Below are 20,614 nucleotides of genomic sequence, written 5' to 3'. Positions count from 1 at the left end.
TCCAATGATTTGTTATATCGAGGTTATTTTTTTGTATTCGGTCAGAACTTCTTGTTGGGGTAGCTGGTGCATGTTACTGAAGTACTAAAGCGCCAAAAAGCACTCGTCCTTGTCCCTTCTTGTGTTGTCTGTTTGGCGCTTTAGTACTTTAGTAATTTGTATTCGTTAATTAGTTATCGCAGATAACTGTTTATATCAAGGTTTGACTGTATAATTGTATCTCTTGCTTTGCATCCGCGATTTAAAATCTTAGCTGTGCACAATGTATGCCGGCTAGATGTGGAGTGCCCTTGATGCGTAATGCCCGACTGTTTCTTCACACAGAATTCTCCTTTCGTGTCTGGCAATGCGGAGGAAGCCTGGAAATTCTGCCTTGCAGCCGCGTGGGCCATGTCTTCCGCAAGCAGCACCCGTATTCTTTTCCTGGGGGCAGTGGCAATGTCTTTGCTCGGTGAGCAGTCTTTCTCGCGTTACCTGGACATTTGCGTGCTGTAACATTTGATCAATTCACTATATTTACTAGATTCTGGCTCATTCTTTTTATTGTAAATATGTACTGATATTATGTGCTCGTTAAAATCAAGTACTTTTCGTACTTGATTTTTTTCAAAGCTGCAGAGGGTGGTGTCCAAATCTCATGCCTCCGATCTCAAAGGTCATGCTTTGCCACACTGAGGGTGCCGGAAGCACCTGCGAGCTTCACTGTGCCTCAGACGCAATAAATTTCCCATAATTTTCCAAATGAGAACAAATCGCTATTTATCTTTCGTGAAAATCTGGTGAGGGGCAGTCAAGGGTATATATTTAATTCTTTTTATTTATTTAAGTATGAAAATTGGGATGCACATTGCAGTACATTTATTTTTCGTAGAGGGATTCCAATGGGAAATTTTACTGGCAAATTGCAAAGAAATTTCAGTTTGGCTAAATTGGTTGTAAATGTGTAGTACATACCATTGAAGCAATATTGAAAAAGCTGTAGGACTGGTAATAGCTTAATTTTATCATTAGTAGCCCCTAAATAGCACCTCAGAAGATTATGTAGGCACCTAGTAATTAGCGGATATGATTCAGATTTCAGAACATGGCCTCTGAGATTTTCGGTGCACCAGGAGTGCAGCCGAATCTCGGAGGTCATGCAGAGGAGCCATGCAAGTGCCCTAATGCTCTCACTTGTGCGCCATTATCGGCGAGCAATAATGGCAGCGTATTTTTTCCAGCTTTGGTATGAGAAACATCTATTTTTGCAAGCTTTTCATTATGCATCCATATGTATTTCAAGTGTAAATCATTGCACAAGAGGCTGCACTATCTGCGGTATCTGAAACTAGACTTTTTACAGGATCAAAAATTTCATCGCAGTTAAACCTTGTGGACTTCAATATCTCTCAGCATTTGTTCTGTCACAGGCAATGACTTAGCAGCTGAAAAAGATTACAATTGAATATAACATAGAAAACATATTGCACAGCAAATGTCATCCACAGGTCAGGGAGGTGCAAAGCCTTGTACTCTCTGAAGAAATTGTTATGAGATGTTCCAGTTTTCAGCATCAGCCTGCAATGTTTTGCAGTTCCGTTTACACAATCACTGTGGCAGCGCTTTTGTGGGTTCAGATTCCTGGGTGCCGTGACACACTGGCAGTAACATCTCTCAAGTGCGTCATGACCCTCTAGCAAGTAATGCAGCTTTGCACTTTTCCCGAGATCCAGAGAATTAACGACACCGCACTTGAAGCAGGAAGCAGCAAGAGTTTTTTTGCTTGGGTAGATTTTTTTGCAGGGTTATCACTTCCAGCACAGGAAATTCCTGCATTTTTTGCAGCTGCGAAGCAGGAGTAACTGCCCTGACGCACTAGTGACTATGCTAATGTGTTAATAACACAGGCTACATAAGAGTGTATGGCTTGCGTGTTGTTGCTGTGCGATTCATAATCCACGGTGACACGAGGTTGGCGCAATCACATTTATGCTTTGTGAGCCAGTCTTTCTACATGTGTGTCTGTCATTTGCTACCCCAATGCTCTCCTCTTGGTGCTGCCAGGCTGCATTTCATGTAGTATTTAGAAACGAATCAAGTTATCAATGGAGCAATAGTTATGAGCAATACACTGTAACATGTGGCATGCAAATGACATCCATCTATTAATTCGAAACCGTTTGAATGTTTTTCTGAACCATATGTAGTTTCATGAGAACTCTCTCTTTTCTATTTTGGCCTTGGCACAGTCGTATAGTTGCAGTTAATGACCGCATTTGTGTGTTTCCTTCTATGTGAAGAAATACTCGTCGTGCTGCCGAAGTCTGGATGGATGACTTCAAAAAGTACTACTATGCCATGGTGCCTGTTGCTCGCAATGTTCCTATGGGAAGGTATGTATTTTTCTGCTTTAGGGGCATTTCCATGTTGCATGAGTCTATCACACTATCATGCTGTATCATCGAAAAGTACAAAAGCTAATTGTCTAAAATGGTTAATTTCTCCAAACATAGTGCACGATGAAATGTATAAGAAATGTGTGCAATAGTGCTGTTTTCAGTTTTCGCACAGAAACATTGTTCAGTGTGCTAAGCACTGGAGCAGTGGTTCAAACACCAAGGGAAGTGATTGTCGTCATGCAAACTTGCCCACTGTGTTACACATTTGATCATCCAGTTCTGTGCCTTTAAGTTTGTATTTGCCCATTATTTAAACCTTGATATCTCTGCAGCATTGCCACACTGTCAAGTGTGGCATTTTGATAGTATGTAAATAAGAGACGCAGTGCTGTAATTATCGTGCAAGCAAACAGATGAGCAATTGCAGCATATAAGTCAGGCCATTTTTGATTTCCCCACTTCTATCCATTCCCGTACTGGACAAACGACCTGTGCAGGAATGTCATTATTGTGTCGTTATAGATGACATTATAGATATGTCATTAAAAACCAAGCATAGGCATACTAAAATGAAATTGTAATTTTTAGCTCAAATTGTGCCTTTTCTGCCTCCTCATTTGTAGCACTCCATAGTTGTGTACAATGCCATATGATATTTCTGCTCTCCTCTTTGCATTAGTGCTTAGTACCTAACCTCACTTTTTTTTTTTGTCTATGCCTATTGCATAGTGCTTCTGCTGAAAAAGCTTTTCGCAGGGGTTTGGATTCCTTACGACCCAATGTTCTGGGACCTCCGTTTGCAGATTCTGTTCTCAGTGCTCATTGGTGCTGGACCTATGTATAAAATTTGTGAAACAGTGAAACCTGTAAAATACAGGGCCATTAGGGCAGAGAGGTAACTTCCATTGGTTTGCGTTTCGGTTGTCTCACTGTCAACACTCTTTTCTTCTCTTCTCGTCAACAGCATTGAAGAGCGGTTGAAGCTACGCAAGCGTCTGGGCTGCCAGTCATTCCAGTGGTACTTAGACAACGTGTTCCCGGAACTGAAGCAAGTATCACCCTTTCGGCGGAGAAGGCGATGACAATCCTGCATGGCACCGGAACGTCAAGTCACATATCGAAATAAATCAGCCACTTCAAGCTTGCCAGCATGTTCTCCTGCCTTTTAGAGCCTGAATTTCACTACTGATGGCATGGCGTCTTGAACACGATAACCCTTCAGACACTGCTAATGTCGCATGTTACCAATCTCACTTGCTGTGCATGGCATGGCACCTTAATCCTGATAAAAACATGGGTTCCCTAGACATTGTCAAGTTTTCAGTCTCGCTGTGAGTGCATGGTACTTTCAACATGAAAACACTGCACTTTATCACATAGCACCATCGTTGTCACTCTGAGTGCATGGCATGTTTACCATAACCGGGGACCTGTGCTGATGTCTCATTTTTGTTAACTTCACCAGCACTGCATGGCACATTGATTTTTTTTTTTTATTATTATTATTATTATATGCGAATACTGTGATCCCAGAGACATCATAGCAGGGGTGGAACCTAACAAACTGTTTCAATGAATAAAGGAACAAAATACGGTACACATGAAAAAAAGCTACGTAATGAGCAACGAGTAACATAATTGATTTAGAAGCGTTAAGGTAGAAACAAAATCATAAATAACACTTAATTATACAACAAGCTATAAAACACAAAAAGTTACTGTAAATGTTCCTCAAATGATGCACTGAAGCTTTTTTTTCTTTTTCAGCCTTTTAAGTTTGTGTTATTGCTGTAGTGTTTGTCACACAATCCAAGATTTGTTACCTGTGGACTTTTCAGTTATTATTGGCACATAGTATACTGTACATTTATGAATAATGTGATAATACTGAACATGTTTGATCCTACATGTTATCACACATGGTAAAACTGTAGCCACATGCCTGACTCATATGGCAACATGTGCTCTATTGCTGCTACGAGTCATTGAGGAGCCATCGTTCTTAATACAGTCGACTTCCATTAATTTGACCCCGACGGGACTGACAAAATTGATTGAATTATCTAATGGGCTGAATTAAATAAGATGCAGAAAATATGCCAAAACACACTGCCAATTCATTTGCCAGTATTTAGTAACTGGCGAATACTATATACTGCCATTTCAAGTGTATATTTACAACGGGTAATAATTGTATTCCGATGTTAAATGTGGCTTTACCTTCGATGCCGGATGCTTCTATGCTCAATTTCGATGTGTCCAAGAATAAAAAGAATGTTGGAGTGACATTAAAGGTTTTAAATAAAGTAGAAATATAATGCAGACCCTATTTTTTTAGAAAGAACAATTGTCGCACAATGACGGCCAGTTTCCTAAAACCAATTCTTTGCCACAATTTTTTTTTTAAAGTCAGCTCTGCCGCTATACATTTGTGTTATGCAGTACAGCATACAATTGTTGCGAAGGCGGTTTTGGTTTTGTGTCCGATTGCACCGCACAGGCAACTTTCAACCCAATTTTCTTTTAAACAAAAATATGGCGCATGTTATGTTCAGATAAATACCGTAATCGGACATTGCGAGTTACAGTTATTGCTTGAAATTCTTTGTAGGGCGGGACGAAAATGGGCATTTCAACGAGAGATGACGTGTGTTCAATGCATTCACTGTTCCTTAAGCTCCATCGAGACAGACACTGTCATTAAGGAGGTCACTATCGCGGTTACTCTAGGGGTCGGGCATGTTTGTGCTGACTGATCAAGCTCAAATTATCTGGGGAAGGCCAATTTTACAATCAAAATAACAGAAGTTTGAATGAACTCGTAGAAATACACGAGTGCCAGCTGGGACCTTCGGCGAGGATAGAATTAACTGAAAAATAGAAGTAACCAGAGTCAAATTAATGTAAGTCTCCTGTAGTGCATAGATTTATCAAAAGCTAAGGTTGAATACTGCACCAAAAGCAGTGCAAGAGGCATACAGCATATAAAAAGCAGACAAGAAAATTTTGTTCTGCTGGGTTGCATAAATAAGAGTGCCACATGTAAATGATCGTTCCCACTGAATCGTTGGCTGATGTCTGCTCAAATTTCACATGGAGCTACCACTTTGCATAAAGCTAATTTAATACATTTGCAGGCATTACTTACCGGTTTTATCTCTGTTTCAAGCTCCCTGTGTTTCAACAGCAACACCTGGTATATGTCTTAATTCCTGGTAGAATTGTCTGTCCAGCGTCACTTTACGCTCGGTATCAAATGGCCAGGAAATTCCATCAACTAATGGATGCAGAATTAAAAAAAGAAAAGCTTGTGTCGCAACTTCGGGAGCAGATTAAAGGGGCCCTGAAACAATTTTCGAACATAATAAGAAAATGTTGCCGATCTGTTGTAGAGGCTGCTGTGAACATGTGAGCGAAATATTACTGCAGTGCATGCAGATGACAATTTAAAATTTTGTGTCACAAACAGTGAAAAATTCTTTTCTCTCACTTCCGCAATGTTGTAATGCAGCGTCATCACAAGCAGCTGGACCTATCGACAATGCTATTGGCTGATTCCACGATTGTGAGAGTAATGCATAACTGCTAATTTTCAGTTAAATAAATAAAAATATTTATGTGTGCGATCTCAAAACGACAGAAAAAGTATTTGATCTTTGTCCTGTCGGTCTACACAAGACAATTGCGTGCAGCTGCGTCTGATGCATGTGGCCTCCAAAGTGGCAGCAGCGTGCCGCATAGCGTAGTCTACTGTGACCGCCACAACGAGCCCTTTTGCCCCCAAGACACTCAACTTTTGTGCGGGCCTTTGCTCCCTCGGCTTCCAGTGTGCTAGCGGAGTCGAAAAGAGAGAGAAAGCTGAGTATCAGTACAGTAACTCCCCTTATAGCTGAAGGATTTTAAAAATTTTGTGGCACTAGATTTGTGGGACAATGTACTTTGATTGTGAGGCCATGAAATGATTATTCAAAAAAGTGTTTCTAGGGTCTTTTAGAGAACCCCAGATGACCAAAATTAGCTAGTGTAATGTTTCCAGTACAAGCCCCACTACAATATAAAAGTTAAACGAACAGGGATAAAGTGCCTCAGAAAGGCTGGCCTATGTTGTGATAGGCGGGCCTATCTTTGACAAAGATAGGTCCATCTGTCAAGATGTAGGCCCGCCTATCAAAATGTAGACCAGCCTTTCTGGTGCACCTTATCCCTGTTTGTTTTATACCACAGTGTGCTATTCCATTTGTCGGCCCCCTTCTTGATTTTGGAAGCCCCATTAAAATGTTTCTCGTAACCCCCAGATGTTGCTATGAGACGTTATGTCCCAAAAATGAGCCAGTCAACAAGTTAAATGCCATCAAGCCCTCTACTATGTTGTCTCTTTTAGTCTGTTTTACATTGGGAATCACTCAGCATTGCGGCTTAGTGGATATAGCATTCCGCTGCTAAGCAAGGTGTTATAAATTTGATTCTCAGCCAAGGCAGTCACATTTTAGTGGAAACAAGATGCAAAAACAGTAATCTACTTCGATTTATATTCACGCTTAAGAAACCCTAGTGGTAGGAACCAATCTGGTGGCATTACTACCGTGTCCCTCATAACTCACTTTATAGTGAGACATTAAATCTTGTATTTTGAATTTTTCAAATGTGATCAATCAGTCAATATATCAGTGAAATCTCACCAAGCACTCCACTACGGCAGTTCCCATAGAGTCTTGATTTGAGGTTTTAAATGCCTTCAACAAATCAATCAACCCCTTTCAAGGAGCATTCTGGCATACTTGACAGCAGGGTGCCTGCTATGGCATCGTGCTGCCAAGCACAAGGTCGCCTGTTTCATTGCTGTTTCATTGCTGGCTGCAGTGGCCGCATTTCAGTGGGGGTGAAATACAAAAACGCTCGTGCACTTAGCTTTAGGCGCACATTAAAGAACGCCAGGTGGTCAAAATTAATCTGGTGTCCTTGACTACAGCATTTCTCGCAGCCACAGTGTTGCTTTGGCACGTTAGACCCCACAAATTCATCAATATTATTTGTCAGCGAAATAGAAGTTGAATCAATTGCAGGGTGCCAGCGGCTGGAGGAGAGCGACTGGCTTCCCTGCGGCAGGGTTCGCTGTGCCTGGACACCCTTGGCGGAAGCGAGGGCTCGCCTGTGGGCCTGTTTGCGTGTCACGGCGCAGGTGGCAACCAGCACTGGAGCCTCGCTTCACGTCTCATTGCCCACGGAGGTCTCTGCGTCACGCTCGACGAGGAGCAGGGAGGGTCGCTGCTGCTAAGACCCTGTGGAGGACACCCCTCACAGGTCAAGATCATTTGAGCTGAAACGCGGTTTCGTAGAGGTTTCTTAAAGGCAAACTAATGAAATTTCACTTTGGCTAAATTCATTATATGTGTAGAGTGCTCAGCAATTCAAATGCGATACTCATAGCACATGACTGCTCGCACTTGTGCCACCAATGTGCACTGGAGGAACCGAGCTCAAGCAGTGAGGGCGAGAGTGTTTGTGATGCATGGCAACTGCATTTGGTGCCCCAGCGCTCGCCAGTGATGCAACAAGCACCGGCTGCCATGCGATCAGAGTGCCATGTTTGAATGACTGAGCTCTGTACATGCTGTTGAAGCAACCTTGGCAGAGCTGTAGGGTTGGCAATTGTCCAATTCTTTTCATTAGGAGCCTTTGAATAGCATCTAAGCAGGCGACATGTGTGCCTTGGCGTAAACAGAGATGCGAGACAAATCCCAGACTCAGATTTTCAGTATGCTGCGAGTGCTGCCCAATCTTGGAACTCATGCCAAAGAGTCACACTGGTTCTCAGGATCTCAGCATTCTGGGTTATGCGACTTTTACAGCAAGTGATAATGGCACTTTTTTCTTGTTTGTGCTGTTATCGAAATAATATATTTTTTGTAGCTTTTAATGATGCTTTCATTTGTGTTTCAAGCATAAAATTTTGCGTGGAGGCTACTCTCTCTATGCCACCTTAGATTAGGCTTTCTCTACGTGATCCAAGATTACATTGCAATTGATCTTTGAAGTGTAGTAAGGCTTTGGCCTTCGCTTCTTTCCATTGCCCTACTGACACTTCCCGTTGGAGTCACATAATTCTAGAAGCCTTACAACTGCTCTTGGGAGAATGATGTGGAATTTAGGTGGGCTTTTTATCAATTTCATTGGCATTTACGGAAAATTTGGACAACATGTGGAAGTGCTTCGGTAGTGCAGTTTCACCAGACATTTGTGTCCATTGCCTCTGTTGAAGCAGAAAGAAAAAAATTGTGCAGATACCATGCAGTGTGAGAATCAATGTTATGCAAAGCATTCTGCAGGTACCTGGCTATCTGGCATTTCTTGGGATTCTGCAAAGCGATACCAGGTGGACCAACATGTTTGTGCAAATTGAGTAGCAGTGTGTGTGGGTTGTGAGCGTACATGTCTGTGATGACAGTTGAAGATGATCGCCTCGCTACGATTACAGATTGTTTGATCTTTCAAGTGCGCTAGTTTCTTGCTCTTATTACTGCATAAAAAGCATGTGATCATTAATATAAATCTTAAAAGCAATATTTATAGTAAAACTGTCTACAGTTCTTTTATCTCTTGATCGCAAACCGTACTGGCACAAAACTGTTATGGCGACATTCGACAACCCAGCATAAGCGCCCAGAAGCAGACGACGCCGAGCGCTGTCGGAAACAGCAGCCGTGCACACTCCGCTCCAACCGCAAGGGACAGAAGTAGTTCTTTGTGGTGCCATAAGGGGCGCCATGCCAACGTTCAACGTATGATAACATGTCTGTAGCTGGGCGTCTCCTCCTTACCTGATGTGACATTATCACAACTAGCGTTTGCACTGGCGCAGGCCCATAGTTTTGCCTTGAACTGAATTTTTGCAGCAGTCAGGTTTAAGATATGCTAATGCCACAACCATGCCAACAGTTGTGTCCTCCGAGTGGTATATATCATGCTTGAGACAATGCCACAGTTGCAAATACCGTACTTGCTGCAACTCTTGGATTAATTAAGAGTTCCCTAAAGCCATACGTCTTGAGCCATTTTAGATGCTGTGTAACATAAGTTCATGTGCAGTAATATGACTTATGCCAATATTAGCAAGAAACATTTGAGATTTTCTTTCGTATATCCAATAATTTGCTATGTCTATGTTCGTTATGTAAAGGTTTGACTGTAATTTGTTCCCACTGTTTTGTCACGAAATTCCAAACCAACTTGCATGCCAGCTACCTGTTTTCCATAGCGTAGTGATGCTGTTCTTGTTTTGGCTATTGGCTGTGCAGAGGTGGCTGTGGCTGGATCACAAGCTTCAGCAGCCCGGTGGCAAGCTGTGTCTGGATGGCACCAACGGACGTCTGACGGCCCAGCCATGCCACCGAACTGCCTCCTCGCAGCGGTGGGCGCTGTCCACCTGAGTGGCCTCCTTGACGGGACGCGGCTGTTACTTAAGGGACACCTAAGACTGGTTGTGATGGGCGTATCAGAAGAGATTATCACAACTGCCATCACTACTTCTCTCGATAGTTTAGCGAAGTACTGATACCAAGTTACAAGTTTCATTATAATGAAATCACGTTTAACACGAAAATATCCGAATTACATAATTACATCCAATATTCGTTATAGTCATGTATTTGTAGCTTGCTCAAATTGGCAAGAAAACATTTACTTTGTTATAGTATCCAATAACTCATTATACTATGGTTCAACTGTACCATATTTTCCAGTGTACAAGTCACTTTGCTCAGAACATTTCAATCAGTGCTTCTTATACAAGGCTGCAGCATAGTTTGTAAGGTATTCTAGTAGCACAAACAGGAACGTGAACACAAGAAAGCACAAATACACACCCATGGCACTAGTCGTAAACAAATACAGTCGACTTCCGTTAATGCTACCCTGACGGGACCAACAGGATTGATCGAATTATCCAGTGGGTCGAATTAAACTGCAGAAAGAATGACACAACACACCGCTGATTAATTTGGCAGTATTTGCTCTATTTTAACAAGCCCCCCAATCAAATGTGTGCGTGCTTTCTATGTGCCTGAAGTAAATAAATAGCATAGAAATGACACTTAAGCTCCTAAACAAAGTAGAGATCTAACGTACGTCCGATTTTTTTAGCCAGAAAAATGGACAAAGGTCTAATATGTGTTCTGCATTGGCGGCTGGTTTCCCAAAAAGTCAGCTTCGCCACAATACATTCTTGCTTAGCGGTAAAGCATATGAAAGCCACGGAGGTGGTTTTGGTTTCGCATCTGATTATTGCACAGGCCATTTGTGGCACAATTTTCTTGGGGGAAATAAAAGAAACATGTTAGAACTGGTTGAATACCATAATCAGACATTGTGAGCTATGGTTATTGCTTGAAAATCGGCCTAGGGCAGGTTGAAAGGCATTTTCAACAGATGACGTGCTCAATGAAGTCACTCTTCCCAAAGCTCTGCCAAGGCAGGCATTGCCACTAAAGTGGTCACTCTTGGGGCCAGGCTTGAGTGTGCTGACTGGTCAAGTTCGAATTATCTGGTGAAGGCCAATTTTAGGATTGAAATAATGAAACTTTTGGCTCATAAAAATGCATGGGTGCCGCCCGATACCTTCAACCGCGATCAAAATAAGCAAAAAATTTAATCGGCCTGTGTCAAATGAATGAAAGTCAACTGTACACACAATGTGCATCTGGTATCTGTGTCTGCAGCGTTCTTGTTCCTGCCAGTACTGCTAGAACACCTCACAATGCCATACCAACAAGCTTGCACTGCAACTGTTGTTGACTTCATAAAAAACAGGTCGAACCTTTTTTTTTATCAGCAGGATGAGACTGATGCAGGATCAGCCCGTAGCGATTAACTCTAAGCTTGATCTATGGGCAGTGTAAAATGCAGCAGCAGTGGCTATAACAAGCTCCTGTGATGTCTTTGACATCATGAGCACAGTAAAGAATTTTGCAGGCTGCACTTAGTAAAAAAGAGTGGTACAATAGGCCGACATTAAGGTTGCTTTAAGGTGCAATGCCAACCGTGACTATGAATCCAAAGTTCCAATTACTATGAAGCCCTTTAAATGCAGTTATGTTTGTTTTAACCTCTTGTGCCTGTCCTGCTTTTCCACAAGAGATATCCTCCATCTGGTGCATAGAAAAGTCTATTCTGTGCTACAGCTGTGGCATTGCACCATGTGACCTCAGAAGTTGCACAGAAACTTTACAGTGAAGTCTAATCTGTCTATTGCTGCATACATAGTTGAATATGGGCAGCAGAGCAGGCCAGCATATTAATGCAAGAATGATGCGATGCTGCCCATCAAAGGCAAAACATTTGATGAAGGACATAATGTATGTGTTTATTATTTTTTTTGTGATACAATATGTCCTTTAGCAAGCATCAACTAGCCCAACAACATGCTGTCCTACAGGGCTTTGATGACTTTGGCTAAAGGCCAGTATGTGGCTCTCATACACTTAACACAGCCATGCACTGTAATATACTAACATTTAATTTTGTCATTCCTCCATGAAAGCACAAATATGCAGACCCACATTTTGTTGCACCAACCAAACAAGGACCACTTGCACCCGTTATAAATGCACAACTTATGTGCCATCGGTTTTCTTCAAAGACCTGCTTACAAGAGCAGCATCTCGCATAAAAGGCGTGCTCACAGCGGTGGACTCGATAGCTACAATATTCTGCTACTAATTACGAGATTGTGGGTTTGTTTCCTGGCTGCATTTGGTTGCAAAAATGCTTGTGTACTTAGTACTTTGTGCATGTTAATGAAACAGTTAGTCAAAATTAATTGGGAGCCCTCTGCTATACTGCCTTTCTCACAGCTTCTGTGTTCCTTCCGAATGCTAAACTCCATAATCTATATAAGTGTAGCTTATATACTGGAAAATATGGTGTGTGTTGTTTGTTTATTGCAATATATTGGACAGCTTCAATCATCAGTCAATACTGGACAATTTATAGAATGTATCTTACCATTATTTTAAAGGTTGCTTGTGTAAGTGGATGAAAACTGTATTACCCTGCAAAGTAAACTTTAGTACAATTTAAGAGAGGCCCTGAAATGAAGCACATATAGTAGAATTCCATGTAAATGAGCAAGGATTGCTGATGTCACATATTTAATTTATGCAAGAGCTGAAGTGCATCATAGTCTTCCTGGTGCATCCGTGGTTTTTGAGCACATCTGACCACCAGTTGCAACTGCTATATGTGTCGTTCGAATCGCATCCACCAGTGACAACTCCCTTGTAATAATGGAAGCGCATTTCAAAAGCCATGTTCTTGTGTACTAAAGGCACCATAAGTGATTGCACAACTGGAAGCATGTTGTGGCGGCCATGTTTTGGACATTACCTATTACATAATCTGCACTTGCTGGGAGTCTTAAAAGGGCCCTGAACCACTTTTTATTGAAGTGTCGAAAGGCATTTGAAGTGAAAATAGACTATTTCAGAAATACTTTGCGACAAAAAGTAGTTCAATAAGTTCAGCAGAAGTGGAGTTACTGGCAATTAAACACGGCCTCCACTGTGCTCCCGTCCCTTCTTCAGTGCCTTGCACTGCGAAGGCGACGGCGCATTGAGATGTGCCCACATTGCTGCGGTTTCTAAATGTCACCGTGGCACACAGTTCAAATTTCATTTTGGATGCTAATGGAGACGCCACGACTTCTGCCTTTGGTGCCTACGACACACTAAACATAAGCCAAACACGGTTGTCCTCAGCGAGCCGTACGCTTAGCCAGTGGACTCGTAGTGGCACCCTGCGGCAGCCGCGGTATCTACGTCATGTAGCCGACTGCAGCTTGTTGTCAGCTATAACACTGAGAAACTTTGCTTCAGCATCTCGTTACACAGAGATGAATGTCATTTGGGGAAAGTGTGAAGGTTTAGTGTGTCTGCCAGGGCTGCATCATTGATAGAACAGCGCCGTTATTGCTTTGGTGACACTTATACCTGGTCGTGATGCAAATATGCCACATATGTTTGTTGCACCTGCTGTCATTGCCAGCACCTTTGTGGCCTAAACGTGGGTAGATATTACACGGTGGAGCAAGCCTGTCTGTAGGAGCACACTTAAGCAAAGTCTTATGTGGAGCTTTTCCTGCAATGCATGAACTGACATGCAAATGTACGCCCAACCAGTTACAGTTTCTGGAGCGTCGAAGTTGCAAAAATGTTGTGATGTTTATGTAAGCCAGCCTAGAATTTAGTTGTGCATTGTGATAAATGCATGGAGAAGTATGCATTGCATGTTTCAAATCTAGAGCCTAAGTTTAGTTTTGTTGTAGATCCAGTGTTCCAAAAACTTTTGTGGTCAGGTGCAAGTATCAGAGCGACATATCATTGCAGATGGTCGAGAGGCTAGGCTGCCACTTGGTCTGCAGCTTGATGCATACAACGAACAAGAAAAAAAAATCATACAAGCATTTGAGCATAGTTGAGAGCTGGAAAAGAAGTCTATGTGGCAATGCCTTCAGAGTCTCATTCTATACTTTACATAGTGGTTGCTCTTTGGCATGTTGGATGGTAATGAAAGAGCCGAGTCGAATCATGTGGTTAACTCACCGTATTAGCTCTGCTGTTTTCTTCTTTACATAAAATGAACAGCACTAGATTGGTAGGTAGGCGGCACAGGGTAATGTTTGTGTAATTAGTCACTTATTCCATTAGTTATACTTCTCCGTACAGTCGCTGTTTTTTTTACTTTCCACTCGGTCCTACCGGTCATCCTCTACTTTCTCAACTTCTAGGTGTCGAGATCTTCAACAATGTTCTCCTCAACGTGAGGTTGACCTCGCTTCCGTATCACCAGACTTGCAGTCATTGCTACCTTATAGGCGATGTAACACTCATTGCTCCTCATTACATGCCTGAACCATCTCCCATCTTCCCTCACTAACCTTTGCTGCAATGCCAATTATGTTGACTGGCTCTAAGATATAGTATATCTTTTTTCACACTATTTTTCTTGCTCTTCCAAACATTTCTCCAGGCATTCTCATTTAGCAGCTGGGGTCAAAATGTTAGGACTTTTCTAGTGTTCATTGATAATGGTACATGACACACTGCTAAGAACAAGTTGTCTAGAACAAGTATAAAGGCCATTAAGTTTTGCAGGTGGGAACGTGGCTACTCACTTCAGGTGAAACCACTGAGAGGAAAAAAAAAAAAGAACTGTTCACGTCACTTTGTCACCAGTATGCACTATGCTCGTTTCATATGCAGCAGGCAACAAGGCGAAAGCTATGCATGTATTGCAGCCATAAGAGTATTGCAGTTTGTCTCTCATCAAAGTGCAGCGGTTTTTGATTTGCGACACCTTTTATATGGAATAACTGCTTTATATATTAGAACTATAACTTGTGGATGCAAGTTACCTCAAGTCCTGTATTATTTGTGCGTATCTGCACATTCCGTAGGCAACCTACAATGTTTTGGTCATGAGCGCATGCAGTTCGCTGTGGCTGCAGAAAAATATTATCCTACTTGTTTGAAGGCAAATATGTTCAAATCTCCGACCCCTTTCATGCTATAAATATATTATATCTTGCAATGTAAAATACGAGATTTAATTTCATTTCGGATTGCATGGAATGTACCTAATATCTTATATGTAAAGCACTACTTTCTCATCATGGATGCAAACAGTGAGAACTCTCTCTAGCCTTCATATCCTGCTGTGTATGAAATGGAGTACAGAAGCCACAGAATGTGTCGCCGGCAAATAGGGCTTGCCTCATACAAAGAACTGCTGGACCACACCTGTGTGATTAATTTTTCTTTTGTGACCTGCAGTGGCAATTCCATGACTGGTGTTCCGAGCCAAACATGAGGTTGTTTTCATAACTGTGGCAAATCGAATGGACAAGCATGACCTCGCTTCTGGTATTCAGAATGACCAATGGAACAGTTCAGACAAACAAGATTGTGCACTAAGAACAAAACAACAAATGATCGTTTACACTGGCCATTGGTTTCCATTAAAGAATATGCAAAAAAATCTACCCATGTTTTTCTAATTACTACCTTCGGTTGTACTAAAACGTAAGGCGTCAAATAATGCATTCGAGAATGCGCAATTTGTCTTGAACTTCATTTTATCTTTAGTTGTTTAGAATTTGAGCACTCTCTCCCACAATTTTGCATTTAACTTATTGTTGCAGTTTTATATGCAGTAGTTCACAGAACAAAATAAACTTTAATTAATGTTACCATGAGAAGCTCTGGTTTACTATTATTACTCCTACTTTGCTCCTGTAGTGGAGATGTTATGGTTTAGGATACCATTGCTTGCCTGTAGCATTATATAATGTGTTAAGACAGCCGTGTACTACATCTGTGTCATCACATATCAGTGTGTACATGTAATGCTGTGTACTATCATGGAAGAATGAAATGTGAACAAGGTCAACTAGAACACCATTGTTTTTCTCTTTCACTAAGCACAATGCAAGCTTAGCTTAATACTTGTACCAATAGCAGCAGCACAAAATTGTACTTTTGTGTTTATTAGAAAGTTATAACTTGTCTGTATACATATTACCCTTCACAGAGTACACTGTTACCAATGAATGATAACGTCATCTTGTGGCACAGAGGCTTACCAGAAAAGACTTGGAGCTATGAATGATCAACCGCATTTTGCCAGCTACTAGTATAAAGCACTGGCCGTGACGTAATAGTCAGTATGCCTTCTCAAACTTTCTTCTAAATGCTTCTAAGAAGTTGTAGGAGAAACATGTCACAAGAGGGTGCTACATGTGTTACTGCTTCCCAAACCTCCAGTAAGCCAGTATGCAGTTGAAGGGTAATACATGTACAAACTTAAACTTTATTTCTTGGAAGTGGTGTTTCACATTTGTTTTACTCATCCACGATAGTATACTCTTGTTGCTAGCATGCAAGTTTCTCATTTTGCATAGTCTCAGGAAAAGTGCTGTAGCCTTTCAGTGTGGAATGTGTCAGTACTGCCGACTGTTATATAGACACTCACTGTGACCATGTATGCCCGACTGCTGCCTTTGTGGGGGGCTTTTCTGCAGAATGTGCACGTTTGTGGGGCTGCGTGCCAAATGGACTCTTGTCATTAAATACCAGCATTTTCTTTCATTCAATGCAATCTTCCGCACGTTGCCACTGAATGCTTGACACTCTCCAACCACTACCCAGGCCACCATGCCACGTTGTGGGATTAAAAGGCACTCTGCGACATTATTTTGACTGTAAATTACTTCAAGGGATCTTTTGTACATCACAGAGTTCAATGAGAAGAAAGAAAAAGTTGGTGCTATGCAAAGGGCGAGAAGTCTCTCTAGCCTTCACAGCATTGCCCACTATGTATGAAATGGAGAACACCAGCATTTAGAGCTGAAAGATGGGTTATTTGGTTCTGCGTTAAGTGCATTATAAATATTTCCAGCAATGAAACACTAAGGAAGGAAGCAAGTGGACAGAAAGACGCTGGAGGATGCCTGCCCAGCATCTGCAAGCTCTCAGTGATAAGGTAATGCATTGGCATTCTACATCGCACAAGCTTATTTTCTCTTGCTTTAGAGCAACCACTGAGGTTTGCACACAGCATCAATCTGTCTTGCAATCTATAGATCTACGCAATAGTATAAACAGGGCATTTGTACTGAAATTTGAGGCTTGCAGAACTCCCCTTACTTGGCAGGCCTTCTGGCCATAGCTAAATGCGCCTTTCAATTTTTCTTTTGCTCCATGGCAGAGAAACTGATTTGCATCGATCAATCTAGAGCAGGTTTGCATTTTCTACTAGTTAGCTTGGAGCAACCCGCTCCACGATGGAACACTCCTCGATTTTCTAAGCAGAGAGATTTCACCGGAACTCCAATGACACGTTAACATCACTGCTGGATTGGCCAAATGGCTTGGTTGTTTTCAGCTGAAGGCTAAAATGAAAACGTGATTTGGTGGGTGCATGGCTAGGCCCAGCTGGTCGATCTGGACTAGACCCCATGGCGGGTTTTGTTGTGCTCTCGTGGACTCGACACACCACTCTAGATTGACGAGTGGGATTCACTGTGGGATCCCAGCAATAAGGCTCATGGTTCCATGAGCTTACCTTGTGCCAGGCTCTGTTTCTGGGATGGCTCATCTTTCCAGCTGATGGTTTCGCACATACTAACATGGTGCCAAGCCCACCAATGATCATGGAAGTCAAAGCAATGCTGTGAGGTGCGACCTCGACTGCAGGACACTGGCAGTTTACGCTGTGTTGAGCAAATTCAGTGTGATGCTTTTCATCTACATGCAAGCTTAACCCGTTCTGTTCTGCAAACGCACCAACGCAACTTTTTTTTTTTAACAGTAATGTCGGGGTACAAGCCATATGTTAATTCGGGCTTGAGGTGCGACTTCATTTCAGCCCAAAATTTTGCCTTGAAGCGTGGTTTCACGACAGCACGGCCCGCGCTGCCGTGGAACTACCTTTAGGGCATTTGTATTAAAATTTGAGGCTTGCAGAACTTCCCTTACTTGGCAGGCCTTCTGGCATAGCTAAATGTTCCATTCAATTTTCCTTCAACACCCTTTCCAGGGTGTTGTAGTTGGTGGTGTGGCTTATAGTCAAATTCCATGAATTCGACCCTGACGGGACCGACAAAACTGATCTACTTATGTGGTGGGTCAACGTAAACAATATGCAGAAAAAACGCCAAAACACACTGCCCGATTTACTTGGTAGTATTCTCCCGATCCTAACATGTCCCCGAATCAAATGTGCACTCACTTCCTATGTGTCCAAAGAAGAAAACTAACACAGAAATGACATTAAAACTCCTAAACAAAGTAGAAACCTAACGTGCACCCGACTTAACAAAAGAAAACTTGGCAAGGGTCCGAGTTGCACAACGGCAGCCGGTTTCCTAAAGTCGGCTTTGCCACATGGCTTTTTAGTCAGTTTTGCCACTACACCGCGTTATGCAGTAAAGGCTAAAACCCACGAGAGTGATTTTGTGCACGACGAGTGACAGCTTCGAGTGACGAAACGGGCCATCGCTTGAACAGATCGCTCGGTCTTGTCACTCGATCGCTTGGTTCTGGAAATCTAGAATTCGTCGCTCGTCGTCCGGAAGTACTCCGACCGACTAGCCAATAGCGCAAAGCCGCAGCTAGATGTACATCACTAAATACTGCCGACTGTCGCACGGAACGAGCAAACAATTGAGTTTTTATATGTGAAAGAATAGGAACCTAAGACCATCAGAAATATTTTATGCTTTTTACAGTAAAATACATCAACTTATATTAATAAAGCACACGTCACGCTAGTTTCGACGTGTATTTGCTGCCCTCACGTCGGCAACACCGGGGAGACGTCACTCGCATGGGGTACAGCTTGTAGGCGACAAGCGAACGCAACAGCCATCTCCATAGCATCGCTTGTTGCTGCTGTGCAAGAGATCGCTTGCATAAGGCATACAAACGACACGAAGGCAGTTTTGATAGCGTGTCAGATCGCAACACACAGGCGATTTGTGGCCCATTTTGTATTAAAGAAAAAAAATGCAAGAAGGTATATTGTGTGGTCTATTAATTGAAGTTATTTGCTTACCTTTTTCTTTTTTTCTAGCTCCAATGCAGCTCAAACAACTTTGCCTTGAGCTGGTGCAAGAAAAACTGCTTTTCTTTTTTACAGTTGTGAACTGAAACTAGACTACATGCGCCTCAGACTTCTGCATATAATTTTTTATATGCAGTTTGGAAATGGAAAAAAATGCGTGCAGGGTACATTTAGACCACTTCAAGCATTTCGAAAGTTAAAGGTGGTACGCACTGCATGATGCAATGGGGAGAGCAGCCACCACCCCTAGTCATCTACCTTGGAAGTAATACATCAAACAAATAGCAAATGAAGATTATAGTTTCACTGACTGAACCAAAATTTATTGGATGTTCACTCCGATGAATGTCTTGCTCCTGCGCCCCTCAATCACTTGTGCTTTCATTTCATGCAGATGTAGCCCTGCATTAGTCGAGCATAGCTGGAGATCGGAAGGTTCTCAACAACCTCTTTGTAATGGCGGCATGCCTCCGCAGTTGGTTTCCGAGTCTTAGTAGGATAACTAGTCACAGTCTGCACCAGCAACCTCACGGTTGAAGACCGTGTTGGTCCAAGTTATGACGCCACCGAAGTGCTCTCCACGCGACTTCAGCGTTTTCATTACTTCTTTGTTTGAGTAATGAAGCTTGGTGCCTTCGCGAACATATTCTTTCAGTGTGAATATGTAGGCATGTTTGCTGGCACTTGCCCCCAGAAGTGCAGCTCTGCATGGCACACACCGATTTTTCTTCTTCAGGATTTTTTGTAGAAGGAAGTCTGAAGATGACGGAAGCCTCTGATTGAAAACACTGTTGGTACAGCATTTGGCATCAGCTTCTTAAAGCTGTCTGCCCAGGTTTGCTCCAAGCTAGATTCTTCGAAGCGAGCCTGCATGTTTACAAGAAAGCGCACCATGTTAATTTGCAATGAATGAAAAGACCACAAACTCGCTGTGGTATGTGGCATATAATTAACATCTTGGTGTGCATTTGGGCATGAAGTAATTATTGTACATTACTGCTGTGCATTCAGAACAGTGATCAGTGGTCTTGGGTTACAAGCTCTTGCTTGTTGTGCTTTATTTATGGTGATAAAAACTCATGCATGGAAACCCACGAGCTCTACAGAGCAGGACTGGTTGTGGCTGCAGTGCAGTTTGCCAATAATGGATGTTCGATGTCATATTCTACATTTAACCTGTTATTGTGACTATATAAGCGCTTGAAAAACTAAGCCGACACTCGCAAGAGTAAATGAAAGATGCGTAAAAATGAACGTGTGTATAGAGACGCGCAAGTGCAAACCCGAACCTATGTGAAGAACAAAATGTCGCAATGAGCTGGTAATTGTAGGCAATTTGGGAGCAATAAAGGCAATATGGGGGCAAAGTTATGAGTGTGGGGTGAATTACTATTATTGTGAGAAATTGCACCAGTTTCGGTAATGGCAAACTTGTTCAGACCAATTTCGTTGGTTCATAGAACTGTCGCACAAGAACTATGTTTATAAAACAGAAAGCTCCTATGAATAGAACACATACCTTCCGTAACGAGCTGATGAAATTGGAATTCTCCAAGGCAAGCTAGGATGCCACAAGATATCAATATTTTACTACAACACTTCATGCATAAAGGAACTAAAGG

General features: G+C 42.2%; 1 protein-coding gene across 1 annotated transcript in view; it reads left to right on the top strand.

Moving 5' to 3' along the window:
• LOC126545050 (polypeptide N-acetylgalactosaminyltransferase 2-like) overlaps nt 1-16,521 on the top strand; it is a 31,333-nt gene extending 14,812 nt beyond the window's left edge. The window contains exons 8-12 of the mRNA XM_055078178.2: nt 325-451; nt 2,280-2,372; nt 3,343-3,426; nt 7,442-7,679; nt 9,674-16,521. Coding sequence (XP_054934153.1) covers nt 325-451; nt 2,280-2,372; nt 3,343-3,426; nt 7,442-7,679; nt 9,674-9,805 — 674 coding nt within the window. The 3' untranslated portion in view covers nt 9,806-16,521. The remainder of the gene's footprint in view (nt 1-324; nt 452-2,279; nt 2,373-3,342; nt 3,427-7,441; nt 7,680-9,673) is intronic.
• Nucleotides 16,522-20,614: the final 4,093 nt, after the last annotated feature.

Source organism: Dermacentor andersoni, chromosome 10 (assembly GCF_023375885.2).
Source record: "Dermacentor andersoni chromosome 10, qqDerAnde1_hic_scaffold, whole genome shotgun sequence".
Taxonomy (NCBI): domain Eukaryota; kingdom Metazoa; phylum Arthropoda; class Arachnida; order Ixodida; family Ixodidae; genus Dermacentor; species Dermacentor andersoni.
This window is presented reverse-complemented; position numbering and strand designations above follow the sequence as displayed.